General features: G+C 44.1%; 1 protein-coding gene and 1 pseudogene across 1 annotated transcript; both read right to left on the bottom strand.

The window, feature by feature from the left end:
• Positions 1-318: 318 nt before the first annotated feature.
• Positions 319-503, bottom strand: LOC143133351 (18S ribosomal RNA; annotated as a pseudogene).
• Positions 504-9,623: 9,120 nt separating this feature from the next.
• Positions 9,624-15,387, bottom strand: adma (adrenomedullin a). The gene is made up of 4 exons (XM_076292810.1): positions 15,150-15,387; positions 12,219-12,321; positions 11,463-11,591; positions 9,624-10,478 (listed from the first exon to the last, which is right to left on the bottom strand). The coding sequence occupies exons 2-4, from the start codon at positions 12,308-12,310 to the stop codon at positions 10,043-10,045; spliced, it is 657 nt and encodes a 218-aa protein (XP_076148925.1). The 5' UTR covers positions 12,311-12,321; positions 15,150-15,387; the 3' UTR covers positions 9,624-10,042.
• Positions 15,388-17,102: the final 1,715 nt, after the last annotated feature.

Genomic DNA, 17,102 nt, shown 5'->3' with positions numbered 1-17,102 from the left:
TTAAGGGAAAAAAGTGAACCTGCTGAGGTGTTAAATGCGATGTGGTTGAAAATTTGGGTGCACCTAACTTTTGTGCTGGTGCACCTAAGAAAAAAAGTTAGGCGCACCAGTGCAACCAGTGCAAAAAGTTAGTCTGGAGCCCTGATTCCACACAAAAAACATTTTTTTATTAATATAATATAAATCACAGGGCCAATCACAGGGATGTTTTTATAGAGGAAAGGACTAAGGGCCAATCACAGGGATGTTTTTATAGCGGAAAGGACTAAGGGCCAATCACAATTCTCTGTTTGACCCCTTCCCCTTCATCTTACCCCTAGCCCTTGTCCCTCGAAACCGCATCGTTTACGGTCGGAACTACGATGGTATCTGATCGTCTTCGAACCTCCGACTTTCGTTCTTGATTAATGAAAACATTCTTGGCAAATGTGTCGTGAAAAAACGTTCCACTTCTCGACTCCAATTAGCAATTAATCACTTAACTATTTACTAATTAGCACTCTGGAACAAGTGTAGTAAAAATTATTTGTAAGAACATACTGTATACAAATGTGACTAACTTCATCAGTCTGTCTGCCTCATAATTGCATTAACTGACGATTGTGCTTGGTGAAGACACACCTCCACCATTTGCAAATCAAGTCTTTTGTCATGTACAACGACCCAGCTTTTGTCTTATGGCAGACTTCACCATAGGTGATCGGCGCCAATTAAGCACGCATATGTCCGGGGCGTGTCTGAACTTTTCCACTGGCACAAAGAAAAACCCTGCTAACAGAATATAAGGCTGTGACAATCGGGAGGTGACTTGAGGCAACTTGTTTCATGTTTCTCCTCCGAGCCGGCTTGTAATAAACTGGGAACGTTTCCCTTTCTTAACACATCTCAGCTCGGTTCTGCTTCCACGTCATTTGTAATTCTCACCACACAAGGCATCCGAAGGAGACAATGCAGACAGTTGATCTTTATTCACCGTCCGTATTGCAGTGATAGTCCAGCATAAACGATGTCCAGACCAGTCGTCAAGCAATAGGGTGAGGCAAGGCCGTAGTCATGATGTCAACATTGGGGGGGACCAAATCTGTAATGGGGTCTGAGGGACCCCCAAACAGAAGCCCCCCCCCCCAAATATACTTTAAAAGAAATGACAAACTAGAGTATCTTTTGATAACCTCTATATTACACAGAATGTGGTTCTTTGACACCTGAAGAGTTTTTTAAACTAAGGCTTAGACTCATAGGTTTGGAGCCTAATAAGATTTTGTCTTTTAATTTAGATTTTATTATGCTGGTGGCTAATCACACAATTTTAACGTAGTTTAAAAGGGACAGGATTCAGGAATAGGCTACTAAGACAGGCCCCTCTTCTGTCTGACTCACCTCATGTTACCCCTGTATGCATTAAAGACTGCCTTCTGACAGAAATGACGTTTTGTGCCAACATGTAGAAACACTAGGCCTACTACAGCCTTTAATTGGTGAATGGAGGTGCAAATTCCTTTCTTTGGTTATTGTCCACGATTCACATTAACTGTAGGCTATCACGTATTGTAAACGTCGCCACATTTGATCACGTTTTGCCTGCATGGATGCGCGCTTGAGTGCGCATCTAAATAATATGCAAGATGCAACAATCATTTCTTTTTTTATATATACTTTATTGCAATTATTTATCTACATCCATGTAAGGTACCCACTTCACTTATTTCACATGTTACATTGCAATTTTTGTTTTTTGTTATTTTATACATATAAAAAAGAAATAAGAAAAGACATGACAAAAAAAAAAAAAAAAGAAACATGATAGAAAACTTATACAAAAAAAAAATAAAAAATAAATAAATAAAAACTCAAAACAAAACATGACACCCAGAAAAGAAAAGGGGGGAGGGAAAGAAGGGGAGTGGTATTTGAGCCTACATAATACTATTTTATTCTATGTGCAATTGTACTTGTTTTTAGATATTTATAGGCGCGTTTTTGGCCATTTATAGGGCCTACATGCGTCTTTGGTCCTGTGTGGAATTATCTGTGTTGTTGACCGATGTGTGCATATCATTTCTATTATTGAAATAAATAATTATTTTATGTAGTATTTTTTCTGGGTATAGCTTATTCCATTTACTAAGTTGGTTCCTAACTCTAAAAGTGGTATTTGAGCCTACATAATACTATCTTATTCTATGTGCAATTGTACTTGTTTTTAGATATTTATAGGCACGTTTTTGGCCATTTATAGGGCCTACATGCGTCTTTGGTCCTGTGTGGAATTATCTGTGTTGTTGACTGATGTGTGCATATCATTTCTATTATTGAAATAAATAATTATTTTATGTAGTATTTTTTCTGGGTATAGCTTATTCCATTTACTAAGTTGGTTCCTAACTCTAAAAGTGGTATTTGAGCCTACATAATACTATCTTATTCTATGTGCAATTGTACTTGTTTTTAGATATTTATAGGCGCGTTTTTGGCCATTTATAGGGCCTACATGCGTCTTTGGTCCTGTGTGGAATTATCTGTGTTGTTGACCGATGTGTGCATATCATTTCTATTATTGAAATAAATAATTATTTTATGTAGTATTTTTTCTGGGTATAACTTATTCCATTTACTAAGTTGGTTCCTAATTCTAAAAGTAAGTCTTTCCATATCCAAGATGTTTTCTATTGTGCTATGCCACTTACACAAATCTGGGGCTTTTTCTTGTTTCCATCCCCTTGTTAGTTGTTTTATTGCAGATATACGTACTATATTAAACAATTTTTGATATTTAGGTTCTATTTTCTTGGACAGGCTTATACCTAAAAGGTTTTCTAATGTTAAGGTCTGTCGCAACTCAAAAATATGTGTTATCGCTTTATCAAATTCCTTCCAGAATGTTTTTAGTACTGGGCATAAGAAAAAAATATGGCTATAATTTGCGTTTTGCTCTCCACAGCTTCTCCAACATCTAGTCCCTAACGGCTGAGATTTCCCGCATTTGTCAGGTGTAATAAAAAATCTCTGTTGTAATTTCCACGCAAATTCATTCCAATATTTTGATTGTGTTATTGCAGTATTTCCTTTTAGTGACTCTGTCCAGTTTTCCATTGTGATATCAATTTTCAACTCTTTTCCCCATTTTTCTTTAACTTCAACCTTTACCAAGGTGAGTTTTTGGAGTATTTTGTATATTCTTGAAAGATTCCCCTTACCTGTATTCCTATTCTTAATTAAATATTGTACTAAATAATTTTCTGTTTGCTCCGCTAAGTTTTCCTGAACATAACTTCTGACCTGTAGAGACTTGAAGAAGTGTTTTTTATCCAAGTTGTATGTTGAAGCTATATTTTCATATGTATCCACCATTTGTTTGTTCAAAACTTGTGAGAAAGATATTAATCCTTTATTAGCCCAACCTTTCAAGATTTGATCCATTCTATTTGGTAGGAAGTCTGGGTCATGCGCCATCTCCCTGAGATATACATAATCAGTCTTTATTTTTAGTTTTTTACAAATTCGTTTCCAAGTTCTTATTGTGTTCAAAATGCTAAAATTGTGTGAAGATTTTGAGTCTTTTTCCCTAGGAAAGGTAAAGTCCCTAATGATACAGTTGCCAATTCTCTTTCTATTCTAATCCACTTAGTTTCTACTTCCTTGTTCATCCATATAATTATTGTTTGAATTTGTGTTGCATAAAAGTAGTTTTGTAAATTTGGCACACCTAACCCCCCTTCTTCCCTCTGTTGAGTTAAAGATTTTAATTTAATTCTATGTCTTCTATTATTCCAAATGAAATTAGAAATCAATTTGTTCCATATCTTAAATTGGGATTCTAAGAGTGCCAATGGTAATGCCTGAAACAAAAATAAAAATCTTGGGAGGACCATCATTTTAATAGTTTCCACCCTTCCAAACATTCCTTCTGGTATTATTCTCCACCTATTCAAATCCTGCCTTACCTTATGCTCCAGCACACCATAGTTATTCTCATACAAATCATTCAGTTTCTTACTTATGTAGATACCCAGATATTTTATCTTCTGCACATATTTAAAGTTATAGCAGTCTTTGACATCTTGTGTAATTTCTTTCCCAATTATTAAGGCTTCACATTTATGTTAATTTACCTTATATCCTGAAAATGTACTGTATTCTTGGATTGTTTTCTTTAACTCCGGCACTGATTCTTCTGGTTCTGCTAAATAAACTATAATATATTAAAAAAAATAACTATAACAATCATTTCTAAGAGGCATATACACGGTAATTTCTGGCATTACTACTAGCATATGAATGCATTAAAGACATGAAAGAAATGACACAGGCTTGCACAAATTCATCATTTAAAATGAAACGTTTCACTTTCGCTATCATTGCGAGAATAGGCTACAATATGGAAAATGTTCCCTTTCAGTCTGATCGGCTCCAAAAATGTATGGGATTTCCTTAGCCTGTGCTACACCTTTCCAACAAGTTTTGTGAAAATTGTTCCGGTAGCTTTTGCGATATTGTTGACAGCCCTACCTCACCGCAGTAGGGTGCAGTAAATGGAAGCTTTTGATAGCGCACGTCACTAACGAAAAACGGAAAATCACCAGGACAAACCACTCAGGGGTGTAGGCTACTCTGGAACCATAGGTCACTAATTTGTGCGTTATTTACGTTTGATTACATTTCAGATACGTGTTGGTTTCCTGTAGGCCTAGTATAGCGCTTTATTCTTTCTTTATTTTTCTATGTCCGAATATTGGGGGGGACATTTTGGTCATATTTGAATATTGGGGGGGACACGTCCCCCTCAATGTCTATGGTGACTACGGCCCTGGGGTGAGGATAGGGTGAGGTGAGACGTCATCAGCTGGCGCTCCCCGATGAGATCTGACTTAAAGCAGCCTGTCTGTTATACCCCTTAACCTTGGAGTTGGGCCCTCTCCTCGCGCCATTCTCGAAAGACACCTTTTGGCTTTTAGCATCTACCAGGGTTACTAATATTGGTGGAAACCATTTTCCCATGCATGCTCCCAAATTATGAGAACTTGAGCAGCAACTTGCCCTGCCTCTCGACTTCACCTGTCAACACTAACGGTAAAGCATCCCTTGAACTTGAACCACTTCCTGTCAGATCGCGACATATGCTGTCAATCAGAAAGAGTCCAGCCTCTATGACGGTTCCTCCAATCATTATACAGAAGCTCGGCGTCCAAGCCATCCCACTGTCCCATTCACACCCAGAGACGCCGGGCTTCCCTGGAAATGACGATTTTGTGGCATTTGTCCAATAAACGTGTAGCTTTTCTGCACTGAGATCAGCCCACTCTGTAGTGCCGTTGAAAGTCCAGTGAAGCCGAGCGTCTATGGGTTTTTTGATGGATCGTGTCGTCACAGTAATGTATTATGGGTGTGATTAGGGTTGCAAAGGGGCGGAAAATTTCTGGTAAATTTCCAGAAATTTACCGGAAACTTTCCATGGGAAGTTAAGCTGGGGAATTTTGGAAATATTCCAAATTGGAAACTTTCATGGAATTAAAGGAAATTATGGGAATTAATGGGAATTTTTGGTAATTCCTACTGTTTCATATACAGACAACATTTTGTTTCGAAATAAGCAATATGATTTGTTCGTTCATATTTTCGCTTAGCTTAGCATACAAAGCTAGCTACCATGCCAGCGGGTATCCCATTCTCTGCCTATGGTTTACTAGTGTGCTAAGATAGCAACACAGAAACCTCTGAACTGCCCAAGATACACCATGCCACTCAACAACAAAAATCCAATCGGTTGGAACATTGACTGACTATCAGTCTGTTCAGTTAGAATCGCAGAAAATGGTAAAACAAATTAAAATATAATGACACAACATACCACCCCAACCAAACCTTACAGATTATGTAAATTATATATAAGTTGTCAAGCTTAATCAGACAGATTAATCGTCCCATTACAGTTTATGCAAAATGATGTACACCCATTTGAATGAGGACAAAAGTGACGACAAGCCCATAACTGGGCAACTCTGTTTGCAAACTTCCCCCAGGACATAACGTACACATTACATGCTCGTTCTTGCCTTGATGAATTTGAAGTAGTGCTTATATCTCCACCTTGAAAATGCCAACTTTTTGGATTGCTCCTGACCTCTGCTGTTTCGTCGAATCTCTATGCTATGTGTCTGTTGCGTGTGTGTGTGTGGCATGTGTGCTGAACACTGGCAAGTGTGTAAAAACACTGGCTTTGATTGGCTATCATGAAACATGACTCTGCCTTAGCCAATCATAATCGTTTACGTCGTTATTAACCCACCTCCTCGCTAGCTGTGAGACAGGGTGCGTTCGGATTACACAGTTTATTCAATCAATGCATAGTAACGCACCGCATTTAACGTCCAGTAACGTTAAAGGAACACGCCACCCAAAATCAGTAGTAATATATGTTCTTACCTTAACTTTCACGAGTTGAGTCATACCTCTCCCGCGTCGGTATGTTCACTCAAACGCTCTGGCGCGCGGCGCGAATGTGTTAGCATGTCGCTATGCTAGCGGGCTCTGCCGTAGCCGTAGAGGGAGTAAGATGGCATTAATCAAACACATCCACGTTTTCCCTACTTAAATACAGTTGCACAAGTAGTTGATAAAAATGTGTAAGGTCACACAACATGAAACGTGACGATTTTCCAAGCGAATAAACAGGAGAACCACAATGTGTGGCGCAATAGCACTTGGGAGTACTTCGACCTAGCGTGGTAATATTAATTAACACCTAATTGTAGATCCTATCCACCACAGAGTTTAGAATCCATGCTTGATCGACCCATCAGCCTCCCCCTCCCCTCTTTCTAGAAAGACTGATCCAATGCAGCAAATATATTAAAAGTCCTACATTGGCTATGTTGTAGCCTATCCCCAGAATATCAGCAGCAAACTCGGTGTCTGTCTCGCAAAACAGTCTCCAAATAAAACGCACATCGGCCTGTTGCCTAGGCTATTCTGTGTGCCATATAGCCTATCGTCCAAAATGCTATTTACGGAGGTGTGTGTGTGTGTGTGTAAACATCTTGTAGCCTAGATGACTCGGAAGATGAAGGAGTGAATAGTGGCAAGAGGCAAGCCGAAGGCTGCTGACAAGGGCCCGACGCTATTGTAAAGCAATTTACAAAAGATTCACGCAACAAAAATGCTGATGTGGTACATGAAAATTTAGCTAAAAATGTGGAGAATGCAATGCAGTCAAGCATTTAGGATGTCAGCAGCGCCGCATCCCATATACATTAAAACACAGCGGATGGCGGGCGGGTGCGGTTTTGAAAATTGGTCAAAAAACTTTGGTGCTGATGGATGGATTAAGTTTTGCTATGCTATGCAGTTATGGTTGAAATAATAGCCCATCAGCGCATCTCTAGTGTGTGTGCCTCTCTCTCGCTCAGAGGGGAGGGGGAGGCTGAGGGGTCGATCAAGCATGGATTCTAAACTCTGTGGTGGATAGGATCTACAATTAGGTGTTAATTAATATTACTACCTAGGACGAAGTACTCCCAAGTGCTATTGCGCCACACATTGTAGTTCTCATGTTTATTCGCTTGGAAAATCGTCACGTTTTATGTTGTGACCTTACACATTTTTAATCAACTACTCGTGCAACTGTATTTAAGTAGGGAAAACGTGGATGTGTTTGATTAATGCCATCTGTTTGTTTGATTAATGCAGAGCCCGCTAGCATAGCAACATGCTAACACATTCGCGCCGCGCGCCAGATCGTGTGAGTGAACATACCGGCGCGGGAGAGGTATGACTCAACTCGTGAAAGTTAAGGTAAGAACATACAACGGCGTTGTAACGACGGGTAAAGTAATTAGTTAGATTACCCCGTTACTGAACTCTTTTAAACGGCGTTATTCCAAACACTGTTTACTTCATAGCATACAATGTCTACCTGTGACTTGGCCTTGCTCTTATCCTCACCAGCTGGCATCATCCTCTGATACTGGCCATCAAATGAGAGGCCTAGTGTCTACTGTATCCTCCATCAAATGAGAGGCCTAGTGTCTACTGTATCCTCCATCATATGAGAGGCCTAATATGTGTGTGTGTGTGTGTGTGTGTGTGTGTGTGTGTGTCTACTGTATCCTCCTGCACTCCTTGACCGCTGCTCTGGTCTGTTTAGGATGTGTACAGGCCTTGCAGTCTCATAATAACTGCAGGAATATTAAAGTTTATAAAACCATACATGCATTCTTTAAGTCATAGAAAAACACGACAAATGCTTTCGCTTTCGTCCGTCTTGCGCCGGTCCAAGAATTTCACCTCTAGCGGCGCAATACGAATGCCCCCGGCCGTCCCTCTTAATCATGGCCCTGGTTCCGAAAACCCACAAAATAGAACCGGAGTCCTATTCCATTATTCCTAGCTGCGGTATTCAGGCGTGCACCTCTCAGTCATATGTGAATAGGACATTGATTATTGATTGTAAAAGAACATGCACTCTTACTCCCCAAAGTGAAGTTACACTACAACATAAAGCTTATACTATGCTCTTTCCAGCCAATTCAAAACTAATAGAAAACGTACTCATTTGAAAATTTAAGTACAGAAGTTGGACTCTCACCAGATAAGGTGGTTAGCACTTCGGACTTGTAACCAGAGGGTTGCCGGTTTGAACCCCGACCAGTAGGCACGTCTGAAGTGCCCTTGAGCAAGGCACCTAACCCCTCACTGCTCCCCGAGCGCCGCTGTTGTTGCAGGCAGCTCACTGCGCCGGGATTAGTGTGTGCTTCACATCACTGTGTGTACACTGTGTGCTGTGTGTGTTTCACTAATTCACGGATTGGGATAAATGCAGAGACCAAATTTCCCTCACGGGATCAAAAGAGTGTATATATACTATACGTATACTATACTTAAATGGTTTTTCTTAATTCTTAAATACTTTTCGCAGTGAAGTGAAGTGCTCCTCCATCTCAACCTACCCTGACCAGCAGACCAGCAGTAGCCAGTCTCTCTCTTACACACACACACACACACACACACACACACACACACACACACACACACACAAACAAAAAGATGGCTACCACTATGGCAGTTTCCATAAAAATGCTTTATTAAAACTTTTTCATACATGATCCAAAATAAAAAAAATACAAATATATTATTGAGGCACTTTTTGTCATCCTTCTGTATAAATAGAATGCAGCTAACAATGTTTCACATATATACAAACAGGTGAGGTTAATCAAATCTTATATACAAACTCATAGAGAAAATGCTACATACTGTATGCACAGATTGGCACATATTTACATTATTGCACAGTAGTGTTCGAACTTCAAGTAAAGGTTAAGTATGAATGTGTGTATGCCTCTTGGTGTGTGTGTGTGTGTGTGTGTGTGTGCTGGGCACTTCATGTTGAGTACGGGAGCGCCAGAGTGTCCCTGTGCAGTACTGGCAGGAGTTCTGGGGGGGGGGGGGTTGAGGGTGCGGGCTGGGGGAGTGGAGGAGTGCGGGGGTGCAAGAGCACCAGATGTCTGCTGGGGGAGTGGAGGGGGGGGGGGGGGGGTTGGGTGGGTGGGGGGTCTGGTCTGGGGGAGTGGAGGAGGGTGGGGGGGGTTGAGGGTGCGGGCTGGGGGGGATGAGGGGTGCGGGGGTGCAAGAGCACCAGATGTCTGCTGGTCAGTCAGTCCTGGCAGGAGGTCAGCAGAGAGGGCTTTACTGTTCCAGCTCCACTACTGTTACAGCTCGTTCTCCCCCCTCTCTCTCTCTCTCTCTCTCTCTCTCTCTCTCTTCTCTCTTCTCTCTTTTTCTCCCAGTCTCTTTTGAGATGGTTCAGCTGTTGTTTTTGACAGAGAGAGAGAGAGTTCCTCCTCCTCTTCTCTCACACTGACGAAGTCTCTTTTTTACATCTCTGTTTGTCTCTCTCTTCATCCCTCCGTCTCTCTCTCTCTCTCTCTCCGTCTCTTGGCAGCTGTTGAAGCTGGTGGCTGGCGGGTGCAGCCTATAGTCCTATGGGTCCAGCCATGTGTGTGTGTGTGTGTGTGTGTGTGTGTAACTCAAGGGTGTGTGTGGTTCAGGTGTGTGTGAGCGTGCTGGTCCAGACTGGTTGTAGACCCAGACCCCTCCTGCGCAGTGTGAGTGTGTGTGTGGGGAGGGCCCGCGTGCTGCGCTGCAGTGTGAGTGTGTGTGTGGGGAGGGCCCGCGTGCTGCGCTGCAGTGTGAGTGTGTGTGTGGGGAGGGCCCGCGTGCTGCGCTGCAGTGTGTGTGTGGGGAGGGCCCGCGTGCTGCGCTGCAGTGTGTGTGTGTGTGTGTTCAGGGCGCGGCGGCGGCGGCCGTAGCCCTGCGGGGAGATCTTGTCCAGCGGCGCCTGCGTGATCTTGAGCCGGTTGTTGAGCTGGTTGAGGCGGTGCGCCAGGTCGTGCACCGTGCACGTGCCCAGGGAACAGCCGCCGCGACGCGACTGGTTCACCGCCGGCTTGGAGCGCCGCAACCGTCTGACCACCAGGGGGCTGCAGAGGCAACGCACAGTTTAGCTTAGCACTTACACAGGACAGCTTAGCACTTACACAGGACAGCTTAGCACTTACACAGGACAGCTTAGCACTTACACAGGACAGCACAGTGCTTAGCACTTACACAGGACAGCACAGTGCTTAGCACTTACACAGGACAGTGTGTGTGTGTGTGTGTGCACAGCGCTTAGCACTTACACAGGACAGTGTGTGTGTGTGTGTGCACAGCGCTTAGCACTTACACAGGACAGTGTGAGAGTGTGTGTGTGCACAGCGCTTAGCACTTACACAGGACAGTGTGTGTGTGTGTGTCTGGTTTGTAATGTGTGTGTGTGTCTGGTGTGTAATGTGTGTGTGTGTGTGTGATGTGTAATGTGTGTGTGTGTGTGTGATGTGTAATGTGTGTGTGTGTCTGGTGTGTAATGTGTGTGTGTGTGTCTGGTGTGTAATGTGTGTGTGTGTGTGTCTGGTGTGTAATGTGTGTGGTGTGTAATGTCTGTGTGTGTCTGATGTGTAATGTGTGTGTGTGTGTCTGATGTGTAATATGTGTGTGTGTGTCTGGTGTGTAATGTGTGTGTGTGTGTCTGATGTGTAATGTGTGTGTGTGTCTGGTGTGTAATGTGTGTGTGTATGTCTGATGTGTAATGTGTGTGTGTGTGTCTGATGTGTAATATGTGTGTGTCTGGTGTGTAATGTGTGTGTGTCTGGTGTGTAATGTGTGTGTGTGTGTCTGATGTGTAATGTGTGTGTGTGTCTGGTGTGTAATGTGTGTGTGTGTGTCTGATGTGTAATGTGTGTGTGTGTGTGGTGTGTAATGTGTGTGTGTCTGGTGTGTAATGTGTGTGTGTGTGTCTGATGTGTAATGTGTGTGTGTGTCTGATGTGTAATGTGTGTGTGTGTGTGGTGTGTAATGTGTGTGTGTCTGGTGTGTAATGTGTGTGTGTGTGTCTGATGTGTAATGTGTGTGTGTGTGTGTCTCACCTGGTGCGGGCGTGTAGGAGGGCGTCTCTGATGTCTTGCGCTCTGACAAATGGCAGCATCTCTCCTGGCCTCTGATTGGTCACGCTCACGCTCGCATCAGGCTCTCTGCTTCCACCCAGTGCAGGCACGCTACGGAACACCAGGAGGCACACACACACATTACACACATTACACACACATTACACACACACACATTACACACACACACACACATTACACACCACACACACACACACATTACACACATTACACACATTACACACACACACACACATTACACACCACACACACATTACACACATTACACACACACACACACATTACACACCACACACACACACATTACACACATTACACACACACATTACACACCACACACACACACACATTACACACACACACACACATTACACACCACACACACACACATTACACACATTACACACACACATTACACACCACACACACATTACACACCACACACACACACATTACAAACCACACACACAAACACACATTACACACATTACACACACACACACACATTACACACCACACACACACACACACACATTACACACCACACACACACACACACATTACACACCAGACACACACACATTACACACCACACACACACATTACACACCACACACACACACATTACACATCACACACACACATTACACACCACACACACACATTACACACACACACACATTACACATTACACACCACACACACACACATGCTTACCTGTGCGATGCGGTTTCGTCTGTATCCATTCGGGGCCTCGCTGATGTCAGCACACCAAAGCAGCTCAACACACACCAAACCAGGATACTCATGACTGGATCACCTGAACACACACACACACACACACAGAACTTTACATCTTTACATCACCTGAACACACACACACACAGAACTTTACATCACCTGAACACACACACACACACAGAACTTTACATCTTTACATCACCTGAACACACACACACACACAGAACTTTACATCTTTACATCACCTGAACACACACACACACACAGAACTTTACATCTTTACATCACCTGAACACACACACACACACACAGAACTTTACATCTTTACATCACCTGAACACACACACACACACAGAACTTTACATCTTTACATCACCTGAACACACACACACACACAGAACTTTACGTCACCTGAACACACACACACACACAGAACTTTACATCTTTACATCACCTGAACACACACACACACACACACAGAACTTTACATCTTTACATCACCTGAACACACACACACACCATAGTAGGACACGTGATCATGATGATGATCTAGAAACACACACACACACACACACACACAATTTACATCACCTGAACACACACACACCCACACACCATAGTAGGACACTCATGATGATGATATAGAAACACACACAACTTTACATCACCTGAACACACACGCACACACACACACACCACAGTAGGACACTCATGATGATGATCTAGAAACACACACACACACACAACTTTACATCACCTGAACACACACGCACACACACACACACCACAGTAGGACACTCATGATGATGATCTAGAAACACACACACACACACACACACACACCACAGTAGGACACTCATGATGATGATATAGAAACACACACACACACACAACTTTACATCTTTACATCACCTTTTTTTTCTTATTCTCCAGTCTCCTACTGAGGGTGCATCCTCTAGGACACACGCCTATATCTCCTACTGAGGGTGCATGCTCTAGGACACACGCCTATATCTCCTACTGAGGGTGCATCCTCTAGGACACACGCCTATATCTCCTACTGAGGGTGCATCCTCTAGGACACACGCCTATATCTCCTACTGAGGCTGCATCCTCTAGGACACACGCCTATATCTCCTACTGAGGGTGCATCCTCTAGGACACACGCCTATATCTCCTACTGAGGCTGCATCCTCTAGGACACACGCCTATATCTCCTACTGAGGCTGCATCCTCTAGGACACACGCCTATATCTCCTACTGAGGGTGCATGCTCTAGGACACACGCCTATATCTCCTACTGAGGCTGCATCCTCTAGGACACACGCCTATATCTCCTACTGAGGGTGCATCCTCTAGGACACACGCCTATATCTCCTACTGAGGCTGCATCCTCTAGGACACACGCCTATATCTCCTACTGAGGCTGCATCCTCTAGGACACACGCCTATATCTCCTACTGAGGGTGCATCCTCTAGGACACACGCCTATATCTCCTACTGAGGGTGCATCCTCTAGGACACACGCCTATATCTCCTACTGAGGCTGCATCCTCTAGGACACACGCCTATATCTCCTACTGAGGCTGCATCCTCTAGGACACACGCCTATATCTCCTACTGAGGCTGCATCCTCTAGGACACACGCCTATATCTCCTACTGAGGCTGCATCCTCTAGGACACACGCCTATATCTCCTACTGAGGGTGCATCCTCTAGGACACACGCCTATATCTCCTACTGAGGCTGCATCCTCTAGGACACACGCCTATATCTCCTACTGAGGCTGTGGGCACGTGTCTCCTCTAGTCCCCTACGGAAGCTGCGTGTGTCTCCTAAAGGGCAGTACAGACGTGTCTCCTAACAGACGTGTCTCCTAAAGGGCAGTACAGACGTGTCTCCTAACAGACGTGTCTCCTAAAGGGCAGTACAGACGTGTCTCCTAACAGACAGTACAGACGTGTCTCCTAACAGACGTGTCTCCTAAAGGGCAGTACAGACGTGTCTCCTAACAGACAGTACAGACGTGTCTCCTAAAAGGCAGGACAGACGTGTCTCCTAACAGACAGTACAGACGTGTCTCCTAACAGACAGTACAGACGTGTCTCCTAACAGACGTGTCTCCTAAAGGGCAGGACAGACGTGTCTCCTAAAGGGCAGTACAGACGTGTCTCCTAACAGACAGTACAGACGTGTCTCCTAACAGACGTGTCTCCTAAAGGGCAGGACAGACGTGTCTCCTAACAGACGTGTCTCCTAAAGGGCAGTACAGACGTGTCTCCTAACAGACAGTACAGACTTGTCTCCTAACAGACGTGTCTCCTAAAGGGCAGGACAGACGTGTCTCCTAAAGTCTCTGACTGCTCTCTCTCTGTTGGGCTCTGCAGTTGTGTCGGCGATATTTTCCTGATCTGCAGACTAAGAGTCCAAAAACCAACTTTTCCAACACACACACTCACACACTTCACATGCCGACTGAGGTCAAATGGCTTAGTAAACCTACAACCATGAATACACACACGCACACTCACACACACACACACACACACACACACACACACATAAACATATAGCAATAAAGTAACCAATAACCACAGTCCTACCACAGACATGTGGTGCAAAGACTGCAGGACAAACTGATCAATATCAGACTTAAATACACACACACACACACACACACACACACACACACAGCTGAATGAAAAGCCCATCAAAAGCCATATGGAAAGCTGCTGTGCCGGTGTGTGTGTGTGTGTGTGTGGGGAGGCAGACGTCTTATATAAGCCGCTAAGCTGCCCAGTTTGTTTCAGTCTGACTGACCTGAAAAAGGAACCGGAGGAGGTGAAGGAGGGAGAGAGACGGAGGGAGAGAGAGTGAGGTTTAGAGAGAGAGAGAGAGTGAACTCACCTGTGTTCTGCAGAAGAGGGGTAGGGAAGGGAAGGCGATTCAGTCTGTCCGTCTCTGTCCAGTGTGTGTCTCTGCGTGTCCAGCGTGTGTGTCTGTGTGTCTCTATTTGCGTGTGTGTGGAGAGTTGAGTGTGTGTGGAGAGTTGAGTGTGTGTGGAGAGTTGAGTGTGTGGAGAGTTGAGTGTGTGTGTGGAGAGTTGAGTGTGTGGAGAGTTGAGTGTGTGGAGAGTTGAGTGTTAATCCACAGCAGTGACTCCAACAGTGTGATGGTCCCGCCACCCGCCACCGCCTTTATACTGCGCTACAGAGGGGCGGGACTCACACACACACACACACACACATCTCGCTCTCTCATAAAACACACACACACAAAAACATCTCGCTCTCTCATACACACACACACAAAAACATCTCGCTCTCTCATACACACACACATAAAAACATCTTTCTCTTTCTCTCTCTCTCTCTCTCTCACACACACACACACACATATGCACATCTCTCTCTCTCTCTCACACACACACACACACACACAACTACACACACACAGACACACACACATTAATACATAGACAAATCCTCTCTCTATCTCTCTCTCTCACACACACACACACACACATTCATACGCACACAAATTCAAATGTGAAAGTTCACCCACATGCACATCCGTACACAGAGATGAAACGCTGGCTACTGTTATACTCACGCCAGCCTCTCCACACACACACACACACACACACACACACACACACACACACACACGGGACGTGTCCGGGATCAGGAGGAAGTGGAAAAGAGCGCCATGGCAGAGGAATGAGGAACGAAAGAAGAATGGAGAGAGAAGAATGGAGAGACAAATTCCAGGAAGTTTCCTGTGAACATGCTGAAGCATTTACACACAGATAATCACTGTTCCACTCTCTATCTCTCTCTCTCTCTCACACACACACACACACACACACACACACATAATCACTGTTCCTCTCTCTCTCTCTCTCTCTCACACACACACACACAGATAATCACTGTTTCTCTCTCTCTCTCTCTCTCTCACACACACACACACACACACATTGTCACAGACCACACCATAGACTCACACCATAGACACATGCATACACACACACACCACATTATGGACACAAATACACACATGCACTAGATGCAAACACCCCTTATATTAAGACACATGCATGCGCCCACCAACAGACTCACATTAACACATTCACACACACACACACACACACACATATATATTCACAAACGCACACCATATCCATACATACACCATACACACACAGACACCATATACACACACACATGTGGCCAGTGGCCTTCTCCCTTCACACTCTCTCACACACACTCTTTCACACACGTGTGTGTGTGTGTGTGTGTTTCTGTGTGTGTGGATGGGTGTGTATGTGTGTGTGTGTGTTTCTGTGTGTGTGGATGGGTATGTGTGTGTGTGGATGGGTGTGTGTGTGTGTGTGTGGATGGGTGTGTGTGTGTATGTTTCTGTGTGTGTGGATGGGTATGTGTGTGTGTGTGTGTGTGTGTGTGGATGGGTATGTGTGTGTGTGTGTGTTTCTGTGTGTGTGGATGGGTGTGTGTGTGTGTTTCTGTGTGTGTGGATGGGTGTGTGTGTGTGTGTGTGTTTCTGTGTGTGTGGATGGGTATGTGTGTGTGTGTGTTTCTGTGTGTGTGTGTGTTTCTGTGTGTGTGGATGGGTGTGTGTGTGTGTGTGTATGTGTGGATGGGTATGTGTGAGTGTATGTGTGTGTGAATTGTGTGTGTGTGTGGGGGGGGGGGGTCATCATGCAGATGTTGATAACTGCCCCCAGAGAGTGCGTGTCCAGGAATTGTGTGAGTGAACTGTGAGGTGTGTGTGTGTGTGCGTGTGTGTATGTTTGTGTGTGAGTGTGTGTGTATGTTTGTGTGTGTGTGTGTATGTTTG

Source organism: Alosa pseudoharengus, unplaced genomic scaffold (assembly GCF_046254945.1).
Source record: "Alosa pseudoharengus isolate Yale_2024_CS ecotype anadromous, Long Island Sound unplaced genomic scaffold, YU_APseudo_1.1 YU_APseudo_1.1_scf_19, whole genome shotgun sequence".
NCBI lineage: Eukaryota > Metazoa > Chordata > Actinopteri > Clupeiformes > Clupeidae > Alosa > Alosa pseudoharengus.
Note: the sequence above shows the minus strand (reverse complement) of the source record. Positions and strands in the feature narration are given on the sequence as shown.